This window comes from Equus quagga, chromosome 6 (assembly GCF_021613505.1).
Source record: "Equus quagga isolate Etosha38 chromosome 6, UCLA_HA_Equagga_1.0, whole genome shotgun sequence".
Classification (NCBI taxonomy): domain Eukaryota; kingdom Metazoa; phylum Chordata; class Mammalia; order Perissodactyla; family Equidae; genus Equus; species Equus quagga.
In genome coordinates, this window is record NC_060272.1 from 2735414 (window position 1) to 2758806 (window position 23393).

The window sequence follows — 23393 nt, forward strand, 5'->3', positions numbered from 1 at the left end:
CGCTCCCTCTCCATCTTACTGGGGTTGGGTGTGACCAGCAGAGCCCAGGAGGCCCATGCAGGGCTTGGGGGCCTGGATTTGGACAAGAGGCGGGAGAGAAGAATCTGGAGGAATCGCGATGGACGGTGGATGCTGGGTCCCCGAAACGTGGCTGCAGGCTGGGGTCTCGGGCAGGACAGTCAGAGGAACTGGGGGTGAGATGGACAGACGGTGAGGGACCCAAGGCTGAGTCTCCTCTGTGTGGGCCCTCACCCCACACCTGCAGCCTCGGGGTGCAGGGGCCCGGAGCCAGCAGGGCGAGAGGGGGGCACAGCCTCCCCACCCACGACTCTCAGGGAAGCTGTTCCCACTGCACATTCTCCACTTTATCCCAAACAGAAACGCAGCGTGGGAGCGTTTTACTCTCTCCCTTCCGTGAGCACTAATGTCAGTCCAACTTCTATGATTTTTTTACTTATAAAGAAACTAAACCAGACATTTTTTCTTCTTTATTGCAAGCAGATTCAAATCCCCTGCTTAGATAATCTGCAGAAAAGTCCAATATAACTAATATTGAGTCATTTACCTACAGAAATAAAAGTTAAAAAACGCATACAAAATAAACTTTACAGAAACGTAAGATTTGGTTTAACTCACAATTTAATATTTCAAAGCAGGTTAATGAATTATTATCAATTAAACATTGTTTAGAGGCTGATTTATGATCTTAAATTCACCTATGATATTCAATAATTTAAAAAATAAACTCCAGTATTTATGATGACAATGACTATAGATACCGTCATGTTAAACACACTTTTGAAGATTCTGCTTCATCACATCACATAATGAATGGACATTTTAAACGGCAATGCAGACACGTTATACTTCTAGGTCAGAGATAATATACGTGTATTAAAATTCTGTATATTTTGATAAGGTAAAAAATAAAGCTATATAAACTGATCTTTAGATTTTTTTCTGCAAAAGTAGAATCACACTTTAATAATACTTCCAATGCATCTTCATTAAAGCTTTGTTTATATACAATATCAGAATGATTCTTATCCCCAATTCACCTACTCGCTAGCTTAAAAAAGAAAAAAAGAATGCAATTGCCAACTCACATTTTTCCTGTTTTTAAAGTTACGGATGGGAACCTTCCAAAGAAATGTGGAACGCAAGAAACTGCATACCAAGCTGTTATATTGAGTTGTCAAATAAATCATATTAATTTTGAGATAAAGTAGAAGTGGTTACATGAGGTTATTTCTAGTCAGTGCAAAACAGATGAACTTAGTGGTTTTAAAGAAAAAGGCCGGAAAACTCCCTTTAGGCTGCACTGGACATTTGGCTGACGCCCAACAAGTTGAGAATAGTTATAACAGCATACATGACATGTTTCAGTAAAGCTGCAGAATCTCTCCAGGCCAGCCTGTGGGTCTCTGACCCGGTCCCTGCAGAAGCTGCTCCTTTGGGGCCTCCCGAGCGCAGGCCGCCACCCCCAGGGGCTCGCAGGGATACGCCCTTCTGGGTGTCAGTCTGTGTTCACCCTGTCGAGTCAAATGCCCAGGAATGGGTTGTCTGAGTTCTAACAGGAGTTGCCAAGAGAAGGACGGCTTCTTCGAGCTGCCAGGCAGAGGGCCCGCCCGATCCTGGACGCATTCGGAGGCCAGCTGCTGCTTTTGGCCACCTGTCCTGAGGGTGGAGCTGCGGGAGGTGTCAGTCGGGGGCTGGGCCTCCTGAAAAGCAGGTGCTCAGGCCAGGGCACCGCAGCCTGGCTCACTCAGCAGCCCCAACGCAAACCTGGGGCTGCCTGCAAAGTCTCCCGAGTACCACCAGGGCGCGTGCCATGCAGGGCCAAGGGCCCCATCTTGCGGGACTTTCCTCCCAGTGTCCCCTGAGAGAGGAGGCAGGGTGCTTGGGGCCCAGGGAACGTGCATGTGTGCACGCTGTGCGTGGGTGTGCATGTGAGCTGGCACACGTGCCCGCATGTGGCTGTGAGTGGCCACGGGGCTGAAAGCAGGAGAACGGGACGTGGCTGGGACCCCTGGTGCTTCACGGATGCCCTGCGGCTGTGGGCACGGAGGAGGGGCAGGAACCAAATGTTCGGACCGGGGTGGGGAGTTACGAGTTAATTCGTCACCACCTGCGTCACAAATAAGATTCTCAAAGCTAAGAAAAACGCTTAAAGTTGACGTTCTTTGCTTTAAGTTTAGTTAAATAAATACTAACTACTGTGAGGTGAAAGGTCGCATTAGGTCACACCTGAAACGTCATTTCAGGGGGTTCTTTGTCCCTCATTTTATTTTCTATCTCACGCCCCGTGTTTATTTCAAATTATCAAGCACAGTCACTTAATTTCCCGAACAGTTTTTTTAGAAGACGTTTTGGAGCGTGGAAGGGTTTAGTGACTTTCACAATGGACTGAATTCTCAGAGGTAAATGGTAACCGTCTCTAAACAGGTGGGAAGAGGACACTGAACCACCAAGCAAGAAGCTTCTATTTTAAGGCCAAAGGATGGAAATCAAAAACAAAACAAAAAGCAGACGAAATAGCAACGATCGGTGAAGAATATGCATAGCAAATTACCGTGCCGTAAACGCGCCTTTCGGCTAATCGCTGCCCCAGAAACACCAAGCGAACAGGCGCAGAGAGTAAGATCAAATCTGAAAGCTCACACTCATCAGATATTGAGACATTCAGCCAAAACTCTCACCAGAATTTAAATATAAAGTGGCCAAAATTTCATCAACGTAAAAAATAAAAGCTTTAAAAACATACTTTAAAAATCAGATATGGTATGTTAACAAATAAACGAATAAAAGAGATATAAACAGCTATGAAAATACTTCAGTGCAAAGGCAATTTTAAGATTTCTAAAAAAATACATTACAAAGAATTTGTTAACTAAAGACACAGAGAACCCGCCCCGATGGGGATCACGTTTATACCCAGAGTAGGTTCTTAAAAACGGCTGTAAAAACGCACGTGCTGCTGTTTGCAGGGATGGCCAAGGGCGGCCACCACACAGAACATGGGACGTGAGTGACAGGAGGACAGGGCGGGGATGGGCGGGCGGGAGAGGAGGACCCTCGGGACGGACACGGCTTCCTCCGGGTCTCCGTCTGACTCAGCCAGGCCTTCCTTCCCCTGGTCTTTGGTTTGGTGTTTATGCTTCACCCTAATTTATCCCAGCTACTCCGTGCTCACGGTTCCTGCTGTCAATTCATCCTCTAGTTCAAACCAACATTTTATAGGGGAAACATTATATGATCAAATTGTGGAACCTGAACTTCCCAAATACCAGCACGAAGACGTGTGAAGCAGCCGCGGTGCGCGCTCACGGTGCCCCAGAGGAGCAGGCCTGTGCCTGCTTCTCCGCTAGCTTCCGGGCGACGCTCTTCCAGAAAGGCATCGGTTGTAACGTGAATCTCAAACTGAAATGTCTTCTTGAAGGACCGTTAAGGCTACGTCAGAGAGGTGGCTTCCACAGAAACACCGGCACAGAGAAGGGACAGGAGCTCAGGACACAGCAGCCGCACACTGGTGTACCCACGCCGGAAAGAGTGGCCAAGCGGAGACCAACAGGAAGCTCAGCACGAGGCGGGCCGGGGCCGCAAGCACGGCCGACGCTACTGCTCACGGAACCTCGGCCCAGCTCCTTCCAGACCCACGTGGGCCTGAGAGAGATTCTGGAAGATGAGCACCGCCGCTGGAGGCCGCCTCTCAAGGAGGATCCCGAAAGGGAGTGACCGTCACAGCAGACGTCTGCCCTGGCACCCTCAGCCCCTGCCCCAAACCCGTGCAGTCACCACTTGCTCACAGCAGGGAGCTCATCCTCGGAGGCGGGGTCAGAGCCCGTCCCAGGAACGCTTCCATGGACAGACTGCCCGCTCCACACGTGGGAACCCGCCTCCCTCCACCGACACGGTGGGGACAGGAAGGGAGGCCTGGGAACACTCGGCAACACCCCGGCACACACAGGCGACACCTCGGCAGGGACAGGACTCCAGTCAGACCCCAGCCTGGGGCTTGGCCAGGCTCTGCGCGGGGCTCTGAACAGAAGAAGCGGTGCGGTCTGTGACACGAGCAGGATGTGGACACATGAGGGCCGGCGTCTGGTCCGGCCAGTGCCAGCAGCAGCGTCGGAGGAGAGAGGGACGCAGAGGCAGGGCCCGTTTGTCCCACCAAGGGTGGGTCACATCTGTGCTTCAAACGACGGTGGGTGCTGTGACCACCTGCAGACGTCCTTCTCGGGTGACGGCCGTAGCGGGGACGATAGAGCGTGGACACAAGACCCCAACACGGGCACAGAGGACCGCTGTGCACTCGGACAGACGTCCCAGGATTGCACCGGTCCTTTCTCCCCGCCCAGCTAAATGCCCGCAGGAAAACGTGCGAGGCCACCAGCCCTGCCAGAACCACTACTTGGCGTGGTCCTACTGCCAGCCCACGCTGCCATAGGTCCCCTCACCCCTCCTCCCTCCCTGGGGGCAGGGGACAGCACTCATGTGCACAACGCACGCACGTGTGTGGTTCTTAAAGGCTTGAACTGGTGAGCGTCCATCGGCCAGCCCCCTCGGGCCACGGCAGCAGGGTCCCTGGCTGGGACGGCGATGGCATTGGAGAGAGCAGCCATGGGGGGGGAACTGAGCACTCCCTGCTCTCCCAGCACGTCAGTGTCACCAGATTGGAGTGGGAGCCCGGCCAGTGGCCGAGGGGCTGAGCTCTGCAGAGAGGCAAGGGGGTGAGTTCTGGGAGGTGGTCCTGACGCCACACGCACATGTTCTGTCAGAGAACAGAAAACACAGTCAGTCCCGGGATTCTCCCTGAGACTCCCCCTAGACTGACTGATGCCCCACGGCCACTGCTGTCCTGGGAACTCCAGACTCAGCGCCCAGGTCTTGGACTCCCGTTCTAGGACACCGCTCAGCTGGCACCCACCCCTTCTGAACCACGACACGGGCGTGTCGACCGTGTTCTGGCTGCGAACGTCTCCCATTCTGGGTATCGAGGGAGCAACGTTCCATCGTCGGGGTAAATATGCAAGCTTCCACCCCAGAGGCCCTAGGGACTGAGCTCACGTCCTTTAACGTAACAGTGCTAGATCACCCCCGAGACCAGGGACACATCGTCCTGACGGCCAGTGCATGGTTATCTCTATGCACAGATGAACGCCGTCTGTGCACTTCTCATTAACAGTCCACAGAGGCCGGGGATACGGGCTGCACAGAGCTCACGTGAACAGGCAGGGGGGGACGGGAGGAAGCCGGACGGAGAAATCTCGCTAAAGGAACAGCCGTGCCTGAGCACGCCTGCTTCTCGAGAGAGGGTGGGCGTGTGGGTCAGAGGGCCCTGGACAGTGGGTCCTGCTCGGGCTGCGCTGTGGATGCGGCTGCGTCTCCTCGCCATGTCTGCAGGCAGACGCGGCTCCACATTTTGGCTGATGGACAGCAGTGGATCCACACCAGGCACCTGCCCGGCCCAAGCTCGATGCCAATCAGGCAACATTCTATTTTCTATTTCCAAATACGGTCTTTCCTGACGGGCCTTTCAGGTGAAGCTGTTTCCACCACCAATGACGAGGAAGGAGCTTTTACTGCACAGCAAACGCCGCGCAAGCGAGAGCACGACTGTGTGTGCAACACTCGCCCCGGCACACGGAAATGTGGCAGGACATGCGCACATGGACGTGTGGGTGTGCGTGTGTGCAATACATAACCATATGCAGTCCAGCCACGCTCAGGCAGGCCACTTACCTGGGGCAGAAATATCTGTGTAAAAACATTTCTTTTTTGTCACCATGAACCTTTGTTATCAAAATGGCACAGCACAGCAAAACTTTGGAGGAAAAACAGACAGCCCGATGGGCTCACAGCACACCGGGGGGCCGCCTGCGGCATGGACCCGTTACCTATCCTGGGGCTAATCCCGCCTCGGCCGCGGCAAGAAGTCCCTCAGGAGTGGCCTGGCGGCGCTCGGCGCGGCGTCCACCGATGCTGTGAGTTTCTCGCTCTTCTGCAAGGCGAGGAGAAACACTGAGAGGCTGCTGCCTGGACCCCTGAGCACGGCTCCTGGCCCCGGCAAAGCCAGCCGCACAGCTGACACGGGCCAGCGCCCACCCGCGAGTGCGACCGGCCTGGCCCTCAGAGTGGGGAGCCTGTGCACGACTCGGGAATGGGGCCAGCGGGCTCTCAGGGCGGCTGCCTCCCAGGCTCCCGGAAAGAGTTGGCCCCAGGGCAGGGGGAGGGCAAGACCGGCGGGCAGGAGAGCGGGGCCCAGTGCGGCACTGTGGAGCCTCAGCACGGGCTGCAGCTGGAAGGGCCGCCTGATGGGGCTGTTCCCATGAGCACAGGAAGCGCTTCCAGAACCCTGAGGCTAAAATCCTGCCCCCCTCACCTGAAAGCTTCCTGAGAGGCACTGAGCAGACAGCTGTGCTCCCCCAGAGCACCAAGGTCCCCAGGAGCAACTGTGCACCTGCCATCCCTGTGCCTTTGACCCTGTCCCTGTGCACCTGCCCGTCCCTGTCCTTCTGGCTCCGTCCCTCTCTGTGCACCTGCTATCCCCGTGCCTCTTTCCCTCTGTCCCTGTGTGCCTGCTCATCTTTGTCCTGTCCCTCTCTGTGCCTGCCCGTCCCTGTCCTTCTGTCTCTCTCTCTGTGTGTGCCTGCCCGTCCTTGTCCCTCGGCCCCGTCTCCAGTCAAGTAGAAGTGTCCTGGCCTGAGCCTGGAACCCTGAAGGTTCGGGTGTCAGTGCTGCAGGCAACATGGCCAGCGTCTGAGCACTAAGATTTTCTAGTCAAGCTGCACTAGTTTCTCAGTAACAAGGAGAAGGGAACTTTAAGAGTTGTGAATTGCAGAACGTCGTCTGGCGAAGAGAGGATGAACTAACCTAGTGATGGGGTTGTTGCCTTTGCAGGACAGAATCACATATAATTAAGTTATATGTAAAAATAAACATAGATAGGTACAGATAAATCTATAAATACATATATATATAAGCTGTATATATGTGCACATATACACACACGTATATCTATGAAACCTGGTGTCTGTGATGTTTTTCTTTTTCATAGACCAGATTGAAAGAAAAAACCATCCATTTGAAGTACAATACATTCCACATAAGGACGAGTCAAATGTTTGTTCCTCCAAAGTTTTGCAAAGTCCGCGTGGTTTTACAGCAACAAGAGTGCCCCCCGTGCGTGCCAGGAGCGTGCTGGCTGCAGGGACCTGTGTGAAGGTGTGGGTGTGGCAATACCTGTGGGGTCACACCCTGTGGCCACGGACACCACACGGCGCTCAGGGACGCCCTGCTCCCAGCAGCCTGAGTCTCGCTTCTGCAGAGGTTCAGAAGCAAGTCAACTCTTAATAACCCGCATCCATAGTTATGTCTTTATTTTTAGCCCAGAGTTGCAGGATTTAATCAATTTCATAAGCACCTCCTGTGACTTACTGAAGTGTTCCTGATAATTTCATCCGAAATATTTTCAAGTATGTAAACAGTGAGATGAAATTACGTAATTTATTCTAACAAACTCTGATGGCACCAGATTAGAAAAACCTTGATTGTCAATAATTACTTGAACTTAAAAAATGCACCATCCTGTTAGTTAAAAAACGGTGTTTAAAATGTATAGAAGACGAACTGTTAGTAAAAGAAAAAACGCCTTTTTCTCGCTTTCGGCATTTTCCTATTAAGCAAGCTGCGCTGGTAAAACAGAAATGGCCACTACAGCTATTTACAGCAAAGTAGGCTTTTCTGACAACAAGCAGCTTTAAAAAAAAGTTAAAAGGGAATTTGGTAAAACATCTGACCCTAAACACGCCCCTCCCTGCTCCGTCCAGTTTGAGGGGCAGCCCTGGTCTGGCCTTTTCTGCAAAGCTCTGCGGCCTCCCTGTCCTTGTCTGCAGAAGGGGCGTGAGAGGCCGGTGCGAGGCCTCCCGTCTACCTGCTGCGGGCTGCGGAGAGAAGGCGGCACGGAGGGGGCCACAGGGCCAAGCAAGAGCCACACCCACGCCTTCGCGTGTGGGACCCCCTGCACACCAGCAGGAGCCTAGTGGCCACAGCTGCACATACTCTGCAGCATCTGATGAAGATGGGCCGTGCTGGGCCTGGGACCGGATACTTCCAATGGATGCTGGAAGACAAACCCGGTTCAGGGCACTGAGAGAAGACACACGTGCATCTCAGGATGCAAGTTACCAACGTTTCCCGGAGCAGCGGTTGTGAGAACCGACAGGAGATGTAAACACCGGAGCCCTCGGAAATAAGTCAGCCCTCGGCTGTCCTGAGCCTAAATCCCAAACATGCAAAAAGACAGAGACGCATCACCTTGTCCGTCAGAAATTCAGACTGCTGGAAGTCTGAGAGAGCATAAAGATGGTGGACTGCTCGACAGAAAGGCACTGGTTCCTAGTCTGCCAGTCCAGGGTGGAGGGGCCATGCACGTCAGAGAAGGTGGCAGTGTTATTAGCAAAGAGCCGAGGACAAGGCACGAGGAAGGGAAGAGAGAAAGAAAAGGCGGTGAGTCTGGTTAAACGCCAACAACGCCTAGACCTCAGCGCTGTCCCTGTCGCGCTCAGTCCCCGGCACGGCGGGCAGGACCACGGGCTGGACCTAACGTCTCCTCCCTCCCAGCAGGCCCCGCCAGGGAGAGCTCCTTCTGCACTCTCACGCCCTGGGTGCCTGCACTTCACCCCAGCTGCATGTCCCCCCCCGTCACAGGTGGCGGGTTTAAAGGCGATGACTTCAGATGGTCGGCAGTGAAATCGTGTGTGTGCTCTTTCACTAACCCGTGTGAGTTTTTGTCAGCACTGACTTGGCAAATGTGGGGACACAAAGGAGGGAGTCATTAGGATCTGGGGGCGCTGGGTTTGATATTCTTAATGAGCATGTGCGTTCTCGCCAACCCACATCCTGTTCAATGGCTGGGGCCGGTGGAGGTAGGGTGAAGGCTGTCCCCAGGCCTACCCCACCCCAGGGGAGGGCTGCCTGTTCCATCCCAAACTCGGCTAAGGGCACTTGGGGACCAGACCAGGGGGCCATCTGGGTCCTCCCGAGTGGCTCAGCTGGTCCCAGGACTTATAAGTGTTGTCTTCTGTCTGAATCGTCCTTCCACCGCTCCACCCCGCCAGGCACCACCCTCTGTGCTCTACAGGCTGGCTGCGGCTTCCGCCCTCTCACCAGGCTCCCCCCTGGCTCCTCACTGTGGCTCTGCACCTCCATGGGCAAGTCTCAGGGCAGGGGGGCGAGGGGACAGGCGTGCCCTCCCTGAGGTCATGGGGGCCAGGGGACGGGGCTGTGCCCTCCCGAGGTCTCCGGGGCTTGGGGACGAGGGTGTGCCCTCCCAGAGGTCATGGGGGCCAGGGAACGGGGGTGTGCCCTCCCTGAGGTCAGGGGAGTGAGGGGATGGGAGCGTGCCTCCCCGAGAACCCTGGGAGGGCCAGAGTGGTTTCAGGAAGCTCCGAGTGACATCTCCTGGTGTCCTACGCCAGGGTGAGAGCTTTGCATGTGTCACTTCTTTCCTGAATCCAGAATTCAGCCTGTCGGCCTCAGTTTGGGAGTGTGGAATATAAGCAGCCTCCCAGTTACCAGCATTTCCTCATATAAATGCTAAAGTTTAGAGCCAAATTCACCATCCCTAAAAATAATGCAATTTTACCTTCAAAGTAAGGATTACTTTAAAAAGCTTTTTTACATTCACACAAAATAAAGTGTCTTTTGTACTGGCTTAATATTTCTTAATCTTTGTCTTCTTTCAGCCGACCAGCTGTTTAGGTCTAACATCACTTGTCTTGACTTCACCTTCGTTACTGTTTAAAACCACGTATCGTCGTGGGATTTGGTAGAATGCCTGGACTGGTCATATTTCCACACCCAGGCCCTCCAGGCTACCCTTCGTAACGATGACATCCCACTCGCAACCCTGGGAGCGGCCGGGTACCTGGACCCTCTCGGTGGCGCTGGGCCACAGCTGCCGGCACAGGACCTTCTTGAGAACATCGGGGAGGAGGCTGACGGTGATGAGCAGGACGATGGCCAGCCAGGCAGGGCCGCTGGACAACATCTGTATGAACACGTAGTACATCCTTTGATAATTGAGGAACGGCCTGGAGCGTCGAGAGAGAGAAGAAGACCAAGACAACAGCAGGTCAGAAACCCTCAGAGCGCTGACACCCTGGTCTCTGCTTTCTCAGCGTGCAGGATGCGCACGCTGGGTCTGGCAGTTTCTGCTTTTGTCACCGACAGTCACTGGGCAAGCCATTCAGCTCCCTACTTCGAATTAATCATATAAACACCGGCATGCAGTGCTTCCCCATAAGGCTGGGGTGCTGTGAACGGGAAAGAGGACATGATTCCATGCAGTCACCCCAAAGAAAAGAAGCCCTGACGTTCACTTTCAGAACAGGAAGAAAGACGTAAAAAGATTAAAACAGGTGACATTTTTGTATCTCAGAATCACGACCTGATGAATGGCTATTGACAGGGAGCAGAGTCACGTGGGTTCTGATCAGCCGATCTAGTGAACTGCCTAAAGCTTATGCCACAAAACATGTAAACCTGTTCTATAAAAATACAGAGCATGAAATGACTTCCCTGCCGGGTGAATCTATACATCAAAGAAAATATCTATACTGTTCAACTTGAGTTACAGTTTCACGATTCCTAAACCCCACGGCCCAGGAGCTGGTCAGAGACGTCTTCAGGACGAAACCTTCCTCTCACACGCCACAGCTTTGGGACATCCACCCCGACCTCAGGGCTCCTGAGGAGCAGGCTTGTGGCAAACCCAGGGAAAGCCCGTCTTGTGCTGTGCGTCCAGGTCTCAGAGCACAAGCAATGCACAGCTTTGGCCACTGGAGGCCAGCAATGGACCAAGAGGCTGACGGACAGCAGCAACCGCCAGCACCGCGGGGCAGTGACTGACCAGAGAGCCCTCCTCCCCATCCTCGGGGGTCACCTACGTGTCCCAGGAGCTGTGCTCACTACTGGACATGCAGAGTGGTGACGGCACGGCTTCGGGCCTCACGTCCAGCCAGGCCTGGGGCCAGGCCAGCACACCCAGTGGAAGGGGGCACTCCCTCCCAGGTCAGGGCCCCTGGGCCCTGCTCAGGAAACGCTCCGTCTTATGGGGAGGCGGGCACGTCAATAGGAGAATTATAGGAAAATGCGGTCTGTGCTGTGACAGAAGCAGGAACAAATGCTTAGGGCCTGAGGCGGAACTGCCTCGCCCGTGAGGTGTCCAGGGAAGCACCAAAGATGACGAACCACCAGGTTTTGAAGGAAGAATAAGAGCTCATCAGGTAGGCTCGCTGGACAGGACATTCTGGGCAGAAGCAACGTGCTTGTGAGGGTACCAGAACAGAAGCCGGATGCGGCCACTTTCCGGCCCTCGCAGACCTGGCTTTCTTGACTCTTTACTGCAAATCTCTAAGCCGGCTGTCCTGCTCACCTTCCACCCACAAGTTCACTTTCAGCGTGGCAGCCACAGTAGTCTTTTGAAAGAGCAGCAGACTTGCTGCTCCTCTACCAAACCCTTGATGGCCTCCCACCGGCGCTGGGGTCGAGGTCCTCCGTGGCCGACAGGCCCAGAGCGGCCTGCCCCTGCTTACTTCTCCAGCTGGACCCAGGCCGCTCTCTGGTCAGGGGGGGACTTCCTCCCGCCTGCCAGGCCCTGCCTCAGGGCTTCTGCTCTGTGGCTCCCCTCCTTAGGGGCGGGGCTTTATGTGAAGTCAGACTGCCTCGGCCTGAGGCTGGCCCCCGCGAACCCACTATGTCCATCCTATCACTCCTATGTAGAGAACGTGGTGGTGGGGAGACTGAATGAGACGCGAGCCAGCAAACACAGAGCTTGCACCTCCTTGTGGGAAGCATTTAAGAAGTGTGACCTGCTCTTATGATGACGGTGATTTTTTCCCCAGGTTTCAGTTCCAAAATAACTTTTTTGAGAAGCCTTCTCTGACCTTCGATCTGAAACAGGACCCTGGCTAGCCTCTTGGGTCTGTCCCCACTTGTCACAGCCTAATTACTTATTACCCAGCGCATCTCCCCACCGAGAAGGTGGGAGCAAAGGAGCAGGGACCACAGGCGCCTGGATCCCCTGCGGGCCCCCGGGCCCTGGCACGATGCCTCGCACGCAGGACTGAGGTTGTACAGAAGACGCATTCTGAGCCCTTGATGAAAGATACTGCAGGACTACGAAGGTGATAACGACGACGGGAGACTTCTGGAACGCATACCAGATAATCCCTCCCCAGAGGAGGGAGAAAACAACATAGAAGAGCAGGGACCCCCAGAGGACGAAGTGGTTTATCCACGTCCAGTAGTGCGTGTCCAGCGCCAGCTGAAAGGAAGAAGACAGCGAGTCAGTGCCGTCACCGAGGCGTGTCAGTGTGAGCCCTGACGACCGCGAAAGCCAGCCAGAAAACGAGAAAACAAACTGCCACGTCTTAATTTTAGCCCAAATGCCGACGTGAGACCGTTTAGGAAAACCAAAACCTTCGACGTCCAGTGGAGAAAAAGAACGTGTGACGTCACAGCCTCTTAATCACAACACTCCAAGTGACTCTCGCCCAGGTCCCTGGGAAACGCACCTGGGATGCGCTTCTCTGTTTGGAGGACTCGGGGCAACAGCTCAGCCGGTTGGCTGTGTTACCACTGAGGAAAGGACTTCTGCAGTTTCTTTGTGTCCCCTTTTAAGACTCAGGTTGATAGCTTTTGGGACTTTCATAATGATATCCCATACAGAATTTGACTCGACTTGAAAAAGAGCTGAATTTCCCACAACACGTTAATTTGCTTCAATTAAAGTATACTTTGACTATACTGGGGGTGAGGCTGCTGGCTATTTAAGAGAATTCTCATCTGAATCCTTTTATAAAGAAGAGGCTCATTCTTGCATTTTCCTCCTGAGTAATTCTGGCAGTTCACACACCCGATTGCCTGGTGCTGAGTCTGCTCTTGGCCCATTTAAACAGCGGAAGGACGGCCCCCGACAGTCTGGGAGCTCGCCTGGGCTGCGTGCTGGGTGTGGATTTGTAAATCGGGATGGATTTATAATTCAGTTCACAGACAGGAGGCCTCTCACGGCCGGGGCACCTGGGGCCGAAGGAGAAGCATCACCGAGCGAGAACGTACCTTCAGTGTGACCGTAAACATCATCACTGTGAACACCAGCGTCCCGAAGGTCCAGTTCCCAAATACCTGGGGGGAAGACAGTCCAAGGAGACTCTGGTTAACACGTATTTTTCCCCTTTCCCACTCAAAACAAGAGTGAGAGAGAACACAGCTCTCTGTTCCTTGTGCCCACACCACAACCCCAAAGACACAGGGACCACAATCTGTTGCACCCGGGGGCGCACGAGACCCTGAGGTTCCTGGCATCATCTCTGGGGCCAGGCCAGGGATTGAGCGGGGCTCAGCGCCACCCTACATGGACCGTGCTGTCGCCCTGGCGGGCCCCCGCAGGGCTCTCCGCAAACGTCAGTCCCCACGACACAAAGCGAGAGCACAGACGACGCCTGAGGCAGCTGTGACTGACAACACGCACGAGGCTGACTCTTCTCTTCGGCTTCGCGCAGGAGAGCCGTTCACCCATGAGCAGCTCCACGCCCCCCGCACGGCCAAGGATAAACGCAGCCGCGTTCGCGTCCACGCTCTTTCGAACTCCACTCCACCCCCGCCTGCTCTGAAGCAAAGCCAGAACATTGCCCTAGTGGGCGAGAGAGAAAACACCCACGTCACGAATGGGCAGCCTGAGAACGACGACCTCACAGCAAGGTGGTCACGGGAGAGGAAGAAGTGAAGACGGGACAGCTGCGCGGAGGCCCCAGCGGCCGGTGTGATGGCCAGAACCACAGACACGCCACAGCCCCAGGGAAGAGGACGTGGCCAGGGGAGACGACCACGAGCTCCGGGGCTCCGTTCCCTCTGAGGATGCGGCAGGACGCAGGGGCCGGCGTGTGGAGGAAGCACGAGGGAGGTCAGGAAACGACACGCTTCTCAACCACAGACAAGGACACAGCAAGGAAATCCCTGTACTTGACGCTCCTTCTCTTGGGGACAAATCAGTCCCCTGGAATTCTGTTCCACAGAGTTAGTTTCCGCGAGATGCTACACTACCTAAGAACTGACCCGTTCCTGGTCTGTCGGATTCTGTGAACTATGCCTCTCAGGAAACATTCCTTGGCTTCTTTAAAAGAAAATAGTTTTATTTCAGAAAGAATGAAAACGCCCCCGTCCAGTAACACACATGGGCCTCAGCTGTAACTTCTACGGGTGGGCAGCACCGGGCACAACCATCTGGAGTCTGGAACCGGCAATTCTGGTCAGAGCCCCGGGCGACGCTGCCACATCGCTCTGCCTTCACCTGTCCTTTCGGGGAGCTGCTCCCGGCTCTCTGGTCAAGGCAACGTCTCTGAAAATGTCCTCTTCATCTCCCAAATCACTTTAAGGGAGCCCTCCGGCGAGTCGCTAATAATTTATTAAAACTTTCTACTATTTCCATGGATCGTGGGAGTGACACCAATCCCCTCTCTCAAAGGGCTGTCCAGAGGGACGGTTTCTGTCCAAGTGGCGTCAGTTCCCCACCCACCACGGAGCCCTGGTCTGACGGCCTCTTGGGACTCTCCTCTCCACTGAGAACGTGACTGACTTTCAGCCTCATTCAGGTCACAATGAGAACTCCGGGAGGGCTCTGGGGCCTCAGCTCCACTGGACCTGCGTTCACGGCCTCCCCTCACACTTGGCCCTCTCCTCTGAGCATCGCCATCTTGCAGGAGATCTTCCTGCTCACAGATGCCCTGAAACCCAGGCCCACTTAATTTTTAAAGGTAAAGATGCTCCTCCACAAACATAACTTGTGTTTCCTCAGAATTGGTCATGGCCACACCGACTCCCTTCCCTTGGGCGCTGGCCCCTTGCAGCTCCCGAGCCCCCGGCATGCTGTTCTCGCCGGCAGGCTGTGGCTCGTGTCTCAGCCGTCTCGACGCTTCCTACCTCTGTCACAACATGCTCCAAACTCCCACGTGTTCACCTAGGAACATCTTTCTGTGCGACTGTAATAAAATAATTACTGCCTTAGTATTCTCATCTGTGGCATCGAAATGAGAAACAACCATGGCTCGTGACGTCTGGGCAGAAAATGCTCCATAAGCGAACTTCTCTTTTAAAAACATTATCAACGGTTCTCTTATTCCCTCAACGCTAATTAACGTGACTGTAAACATTCCCGTAGGATGCCTGCGGTCTTTAAAGGGAGGGGTCCTCCTGTACTGACCATCAACAGAATCTAAACGGCCCCACCAGGAGATGCGACCTTGTTTGGAAGGGATGCTCTCAGAAAGTGATGATAATGTAACCACCAAACTGCCCGCTGCTCAGGAACCCAGGGTGCCACCAGGCACCCGAGGCGGCCCCTTGCCTTACTCCAGTTCTGCAGGTTTATCCAGTTACTGCAGAATCGGCCTACGATGCCATTTCTAGTTTTGTGAGTGACCTAACACTCTTTTCCCCCAACGCAACTGAGAATCTAAGAATTGACAATCCCGAATGAGAAGGCTCATCCGGAGACACTGAGGCATGGCGTCACTCCAGCCTCCTGGGCCCCTGTCCACCTAGCAATCTGGAACACAAACGTCTGCCCTGGGCCGTCGCGGCGCTGGCTCCAGGAGGGTCCCTTCTCTAGCTCTCGTGACTCCGAGGCTTTAGTTTCTCCAGCGTCTACAGAGCGTTACTGACCTGCAGCAGCTGTCACTCTCAAGTGTGTAACGGTGGACAAACCCACAGGAAACACCTTATTTGGTCCCGACTGCCCTGTGTGCTGGTTCCTAACACCACCACGTGTCTCAGAGGCTTTTCATGGACAAGATGGACACTGCGTTGAATTTCTGTCCTGACAGGCCAGCAAGCACAGGGCGGGCTCGAGGCTCTCAGCCCAGCAGCGGCCAGGCTCCCGAGGCATTTCCGAGCTGCCCTGGTGCAGGCCAGATTCTGTTTTCTCTGTCTTGGGCTCTCTTTCTGGCACTGTTTCAAGTTCTAATGAACAGTGCTGTCCAGCACGGCTGAGCAAAGGCACGCGGCGGGAGGGTGGGGCACAGACGTGCAGTGCGGAAACAGCGCCCTAGAAGTCAGCTTTCAGTTGTGGGGTGCTCAGGGCACCTCAGGAACAAGGAAGCAGGAGATGAACGAGGAGTTGGCAGAAATCCTCGGATCACGTGGAGGGGGCTGCAAAAACACCACTGCACCCCCTGACCCAGGAGCACGGGGAGCGTCAGGATGGAAGACTGGTGGAGTCACCCGAGGGCGGCAGGGGTCTGAGCAGGTGCAGGACAGCCGCCCGAGCATAATGCGGGAGGTCACCCTGCACTCCCATTCCTGGGCGCCCGGGCCACGCGAGCCTTTTACGGGTGCTTTCCTGCTGGCACCAGTCTCCTCAGGGCGCTCCTCAAGCAGCACCGACCAGTTTACTGTGCAACACTGGGGTTAACGTAATGAAGCAGCAGCAGGGAATAGAACAAATACAACGATTTGCACCAAATGTCCCGGGTTTGAGTTCTATTAGCCGATGTTGTAGGAGTTATTGCATCTATCTGCACTTCAGTTTCCTTGACTTTAACACCATGAAAATGTCCAGCTAAAGGGCGATGTAGTGAGAGGGGTAACGCTTGCAGAAGGAAACTGTGAATACTGTGCCAGTGACAGCACTTGTGACGGTGCCGACACGCAGCCATGGTCCTGGGCTTCAGGCTCGGGACAGAATCTGAGTCTTAGAAGACACATGTAGGAGCTTCCTTAAAGCCTGGCCCAGAGGGAATCTTACAGAAGATGCATAAGAATAAGACAGCCCTACATAACTACATTCATGGCCTGGCAGCACCCAGGAATTATCCCATCACAATCAACTAACACAAAGAATGAATTCTAGAAAAATGTAAAGTCTTTAGATGAAATAAAAGTTTTTAAAATTCTCAAGATCAATTTAGTAAAAATTGGTTTAGGTTATCATGAGAGATAACAGCCTCTTTTAGTAACCAGAAAAAAGAAACAAAGGGGGCCAGCCCCGTGGCCAAGTGGTTAAGTTCGCATGCTCCGCTTTGGTGGCCCTGGGTTTCGCTGGTTCAGATCCTGGGCGCGGACATGGCACCACTCGTCAGCCCATGCTGAGGCAGCGTCCCACGTGCCACAACTAGAAGGACCCACAACTAAAATATACAACTATGTACTGGGAGGCTTTGGGGAGAAAAAGCAGAGGGAAAAAAAAAAGAAACAAAGGAATCAACGGATAAACAAATTCCAGGGGACATGGAGCAAGACTTTGTGCTTCAATCCAACAGTGTGAGGGACATACAGAATGGGGAAAAGAGAGCCGTCCAAACAGGAAATGAAATCGATGTCTGTCCATAGCTGCCCTTCCTCCACGTCAACATAGGGTTTGTACGGCTGGTTAAATGCTGTGACGTCAGGCAGGAACAATTCCGCCCCACATTGTCCACAGGTCCCCGGGGCAGCATGGGTTTGACAATTCAGAGCAACGTCCCCCACAGGCCTCGCATGCCTGAGCATGCTGCCTCTCATTTAGGCAAAGGGAAGTTCGAATATATCAAATTGATTTTGAAAACATCACTAACTCAACTGGCAATCCTGACAGAAATTCAGAGAGAAGACACCAAGTAGAAACGATGGGACTGCACACACACGTCTCTGACATGACTCGGGCTCCACAGCTGACCGCATTTCTACTGACACAGCACACGGAAGAGGTCACGCGTAAAAATATTTCGGGAAATATTTTATCTATAACACACTCCAACACATAAAGGACAAACCCACAGCTGTCTTACCATATGTGTGCTCGTGGTCATGATCTGAGGGTGGGAAGGGAAGCAAGTGGCAAAAAGAAAAAAGCAAGATACAAATAAAGCAACCCCCAGAAACGGTGGAACCAACCCGAGGGCCACCCGTCTACCAGGAAACTATCAATCTACTCATCGCAGAGCAAACAGACCCTTAGGATAGGTGCATGGGAAAAAACACTAGAATGCGTTAAATATGAAGTCAGGCCCCATATTAAGCGGGTGACCCAACGGAACCCCAGACGAATGGGCAATAGGGAAACTAAGGTAAAAAATCCACCAGTCAGCAGAGCTCCGGGGGGCACGGCACGGACTATCAGGACTGGTAGAGAGACAGAGGGGTCCCCAGTATCAGGAGTCCCCAGGCTGAGCTGAGGGTCTGCACTGACCCACGATCGTCCCAGATCTGAGGCTTATTCCCAAGTGGCCAGGCTGCGAGATCCAGTTTGCACTAACCTGTCCGTTGCTGGTCACTGTAGTATTTTCAAACATGAAGTAAGCACCAAAGAAAAATACCAGAGCGTCGAACACGCCCAGCAAGGTCCAGTAGATGAACACCCGCCAGCGGAGCAGCGCGTTCTTGGCGACATCTCTGTGAGGAGAGAAGGCGAGGGTGTCAGGATCACATTCCACAGGAACAGCCTCGCCCGGGGCCCCGCCAGCCCCACCGCGCTCTGTGGGACCGTCCTCCTCCAGGAGGGGCTCCAAGTCACCAGAGAGTCCCGAGGTTGCACAGCGCACGTGCAGGGTGACAGGAGGACGAAGGCTCTGACAGGTGGCCCCCCGGGTGGGGTCACGGTTGGGGCTTCCGCTGACATCGGCTTAGCCAAGCTCCCAAAAGTGGGTCATGGAGAAACCCGGCCACTGCATAGGATTTGTGGTCCTCTCGCTTGGGGTCACCCTGCTCATGCAGCCTATCCACGTCTCTGCCTGACCCTGTCTACACCTGTTGTGGGGCTGGGCACACGCTCTGATCCCACAGCGCCTTCTAGGCAGATCCCAGGGGGGCTTCCCCTCACAGTTTACACCACTGGACGTGTCCCCAAGTCACCCGCTTCATGCCCTCTGGTTGCCTGCTCCACACGTGGTCACTTCAGCCGAGACCACTCCTGGTTGCACAAAGGCCTCGTGACAGCTCGTGGCACAAGGCCGTTACAACAGAAGCAGAGCGTCCAGCCACAATCAAGGCAGCAAACACACTGGACAGTGCAGAATCCCAATGGCAACGTCCCCGTGCGACACACAGGAACGACCAACGAGTCAGTCTAAGCTGCTGGCAGCAGAACGTTTCACTACACGTGGATGTTCCCAAACGACGTTTGTTTGGATATTTTCTCTCTCAAATTGGACTGTGATACACTATAGGCAGAGGGACGCCAAGCTCACGCCTCTGCCCGTGAAAGTAAGTGACACAGGACACAAGGCACAGGCTGGCATTCAGCACTGACAACACACTGTGGAGCTCAACCCAGCTGCACACTTGTGACACGACTCCTCACACCTGAGTTCAGCAGGACACAACCTGCAGGAGTCCCTGTGGATGCGTGTCCACAGCAGTGTGTGTGCATCTGTTTTCTTAGACTTGCTCCTGCACCGTTCCTCGATGTGACAAACTCCGACTTTGCCTTTTTAGTGCCCACAGTGATGACTTTGGGCTCCAATGCCTCAAGATCCCATATAGAGGCTGACTATTCTGAGGGAGGCCGCGAGGCTGGCAGGGAGTCTTTGCGTGGGCACAGGAACCACACACACATGTATGCACATGTGTGCACACAAATGCACACCAGCAAGGACTAGTCAAACTGGGGAAACGAGGGGGATGAGTGGTGGTGTCAGTGTCAGAACCTGGTGGGGACACTGTGCTGTGGCCCTCTAGGGTCCTCTGTCAGATGTCACCACTGGGGGCCTGGACAAAGCCTCCTGGAACCTCTGCATTATTTCTTACAACGACTCATGGGTCTGAAATTTCCTGAAAATAAGTTTAATTTAAAAAGAAACAAACAGCAGTAACACACAGAATCTGCCAGAGATCCTGGAGTGCAGTTCTAAAACAGCAGAAAAACATCTTTTCCTTATTATTAAAAAATACTTCTTGGCCCGGGGTTCGCCAGTTTGGATCCCACAGGTGCAGACATGGCACCGCTTGTCAAGCCACACTATGGCGGCATCCCACATAAAAAGTAGAGGAAGACGGTCACACATGTTAGCTCAGGGCCAATCTTCCTCAAAAAACAACAACAAAAATACTTCTTAGCAGAGAAGAGCACACTGAGATCAGATATGTTAACTTTTCTTTTCCTTGCTGAATACAAAATATTTGGACCTGAAAGGATAATTTAGGTCATAAATTCACCAACGTCACAAGAGGATAGAAACTCTTATCCTCAGGTCTTTCTAACTATGAAAAAGCTCGGGAAAATACAAACTGGCTTAATATGTACATTTCAAATGCACCCTAAATCTTCCGTCTAAATTTGAGTGCAGTCACTTCAATTAGATTGTTTCCTGCTCGAAGAACCTCCTGTAGCAGCCAGTGCAGCAGGCGATCCTGGAAGTTTCTGGTTTTTAAACAAGTTGCCTGGGTGTTTATCTGAAGGACTCACTGAGCAGCTGCCCAGGAGTCTCTGTGCCCCACAGCAGTGCTGCTGAGGCTGGTACCTGTAGAGGGAGGGCTCCCTCTTGAGGGCCTCTGCGCCGACGTGCTGCTCCATCAGGCTGTACACAAGGATGGGGAGGGAAGTGAAGCTGATGTTGTACAGGGTCAGGTAGGCCGTGTCGTACAGAGTCTGCAAGAAGGACACAGTCATGTGAAGACCAGGCCTGTGCATCCTGACACACCTTTTTAATGCTTTGTTTAAATATGTACATTTTCTAATCTGCGAAGACCCACAAACATGAGAGCATTCTAAAATGCACACCGAGCCATCTTTGTACAGATACAGAAGGACCAGGACATTTTCAAAGCCTCATGATGTCAACCAGTCAGGATTAAAGTAACGGCCGGCAGAAGGCCCACCTGTGACCCCCGCTGGGCCACCGCAAACATGCAACAACAAAAAAGTTGCATAAAAGTTTGCAATTTTGATGACTGTCTTCAAGCTTCAATTTTCCCCAGTTCCGGTTCTTCAGATGAGGCATGTAGCCCACAGCCCATCCGAGCAGGATGGGAAAGCCGACAAGTGACGGGACGGGGGCGCCCCGAGGAGCCCGTCTCTCCTCTCCCGCCAGAAGGCTGCACTCGGCACACAGAATGTGCCAGACGCCGGTGGAGAGACTCCAGGGAGGGGCCCGGATTCAGACTCAGTCCACTCAGGTCAGACAGCCAACAGCTCTCCCAGCAGAGGCAAGTCCGGCACACGCCCCACTGGGTCAGCAGACGCCGGCCCTGCACACCTGCACCTTCACCCGCCTGTGGACGGGCTGCTGAGGGGCAGCGAGGCCAAGGCACTGCTCCCTCACCTCCCTCGCTCCTGGCCTGTGTGGCCCTGCAGCCCGCCGCCCAGCACCCCCCCAGGAAGGGAGATGAGGCTCAGGCGAGCTCTGACTTCAGACATTAGGACTCACCTGTTGTGAAAACCCACAGAAGAACTGGTATAAAAACTGAGGGAAAATGAAGCAGACATTCTGGAAGACAAGGCACAGGCTGGTTAGTTGCAGGGCATCCATCACTTACCGCAGAGCCCCTCAGAGGCTGCCCACAGGACACCGCTTCACCTGGGCAGGGCGACCCAGAAGACCTGGCTCTCCGGAAGAGCCGGCGTGGGCTTCGAACTCTTGTCCTATCTCAACGGCCCCTACAGGCGCACATGACTGCGCTCTGGCCACTCTGAGCACAGAGAACGTGAAGGGAAACTTGCTCAAGAGAACGAGGAGGCAACGTAGGTGTCAGGACAAACCGGAGCATCAAACTGCGTAGGGAACAAGGACTCCTTTCGAGGAGTCAGAAAGAGTGCCCCTTCCTCGATCACTTTACAGCTGGTGTCTTCCTACCACAAGGTTCCACATGAAATTCTGCGAATGTGAGAAAAGTGCCACAGGCCTCCCCGTCATGGGAACAGGATTAACACCCCCTTTCTGATAGTTACCCCTGTTTTGACAGCAAGCGCCCCCGGGGCATCGAGGCATTCTGACAAAGGAGTCATTCCATCGCGGAAACTGTGAGGAGAAGGCAGGCTCCCTACCTTATAAAAGAAGTATTGCACCAGCTCAGAGATCCTGATGTAATAGAAATGCCCGTGAACAAGCAGCATCTTCTTCAAGTGCTTGAATTTCAGGATTGCATAGTCACTGTTCCTGGCAGCCTGACGACCTTCCTTTCCGATGACGCCTGCGAGAAAGGAGCAGACGTGCTCTGCCAACCCTCCATCACGTGAAAACTCGAGACGCAAAATACGGTCAGAGCAGACCATTCCTGTCGATGGCCCAGCACGAACGCACCACGGATGGTGTCCTAAACGGGCCGTCTCCGTCCCAGGACCTCGCTCTGGCTGCCTCCCCTCCCGCCTGACTGAAGAGACAGGTCTGCTACCCAGATGTGCCGGGAGCCCGGCCAAGGAGCCTCACCGATGCCCACGTGGGCCTCCAGGATCATGCTGACGTCGTTCGCGCCGTCACCAATCGCTAAGGTAATAGGGTGCTCTTTTGAAAGTTTGATTAATTTAACAATCTGGAAAAGAAACAAGAGCAGAATTTAACACCTCTGCTATATTTCTGCTCGGGTTATTCACTAACTAGGCAGAAATAACAGAGGTGAAGCTAGTCCAGGAAAATGAAAGTGGATTTGCTCAGTGAATTCACTACACTCCGTCTATTTATCTGTGTGGGTTAAAGTGTTCTCATATTGAAAGCAAAACCAAACACAGCAAAAGGAGCTGAGGGCTGATGACAAGGGATGAGCTGAGAAAGGCTGCAGGTGAACTCGGAAGACAGACACGAAATACACGAAGCAGTCCTCAGCTGCTGCCACGCTCACATATTTACGTATACGGGGTAATACATTTGAATATATAGGGGAAAACGTGCACTGCATTCTGATAGAGACTTTGCTATTCCAAGCTATTTCTTATCAAGTATCTGTTTTTAAAAATAAGCTGTTCTCAATGCTATTTTAATTTTCAAATTTGTCACGCGTGTAGAATCAAATCTGACAATTCAATCCAATGAATACTTTCCAAATTTTTAGTCCATTTTTCCATTTATGTGCTTAAGAGTAAGGATTCTCAAGATATAAGACTGAAAAGAGGAGGAAAAAACGTGTGGACTGCCTTCTTGTTTCAAGATGAGAGATGGAAGCACAAATTAATTTGTATAAAAGTTTGCAAAAGTCAGTTAAGAACCTAAAAAAAGTAGCACAGAACACATGAAGATCAAACACAACACCCCCAGTTGCCATTCTGGACGTAATGACACAGGTTTTCACAGAATCGAACACCTGGGTTGGTGGGGGGCATGAAACCGTCTTCACCCCAAGGGGAGTGTGCGTGAACTCCTCAGTCTCAGCTTGTCTCTGCTGAGAATCACCGGCAAGATCCTGGGGTTACGTTTCAGTGACACAGT

At 53.3% G+C, this 23393-nt stretch overlaps 1 protein-coding gene across 2 annotated transcripts in view; it reads right to left on the bottom strand.

Annotated features, from left to right (window-relative positions):
* Positions 1-474: 474 nt before the first annotated feature.
* ATP11A (ATPase phospholipid transporting 11A) overlaps positions 475-23393 on the bottom strand; it is a 90666-nt gene continuing 67747 nt past the window's right edge. The window contains exons 21-30 of one of the 2 annotated variants that reach the window (XM_046664658.1): positions 22401-22503; positions 22019-22164; positions 21402-21461; positions 20496-20623; positions 18294-18429; positions 13123-13188; positions 12225-12328; positions 9929-10094; positions 8317-8402; positions 4637-4771 (exon numbers count right to left, since the gene is read on the bottom strand). In XM_046664658.1, coding sequence (XP_046520614.1) covers positions 8325-8402; positions 9929-10094; positions 12225-12328; positions 13123-13188; positions 18294-18429; positions 20496-20623; positions 21402-21461; positions 22019-22164; positions 22401-22503 — 987 coding nt within the window. In that variant the 3' untranslated portion in view covers positions 4637-4771; positions 8317-8324. Of the gene's footprint in view, positions 4772-8316; positions 8403-9928; positions 10095-12224; positions 12329-13122; positions 13189-18293; positions 18430-20495; positions 20624-21401; positions 21462-22018; positions 22165-22400; positions 22504-23393 lie in introns of both variants that reach the window. The other variant, XM_046664657.1, reaches the window with a different exon arrangement.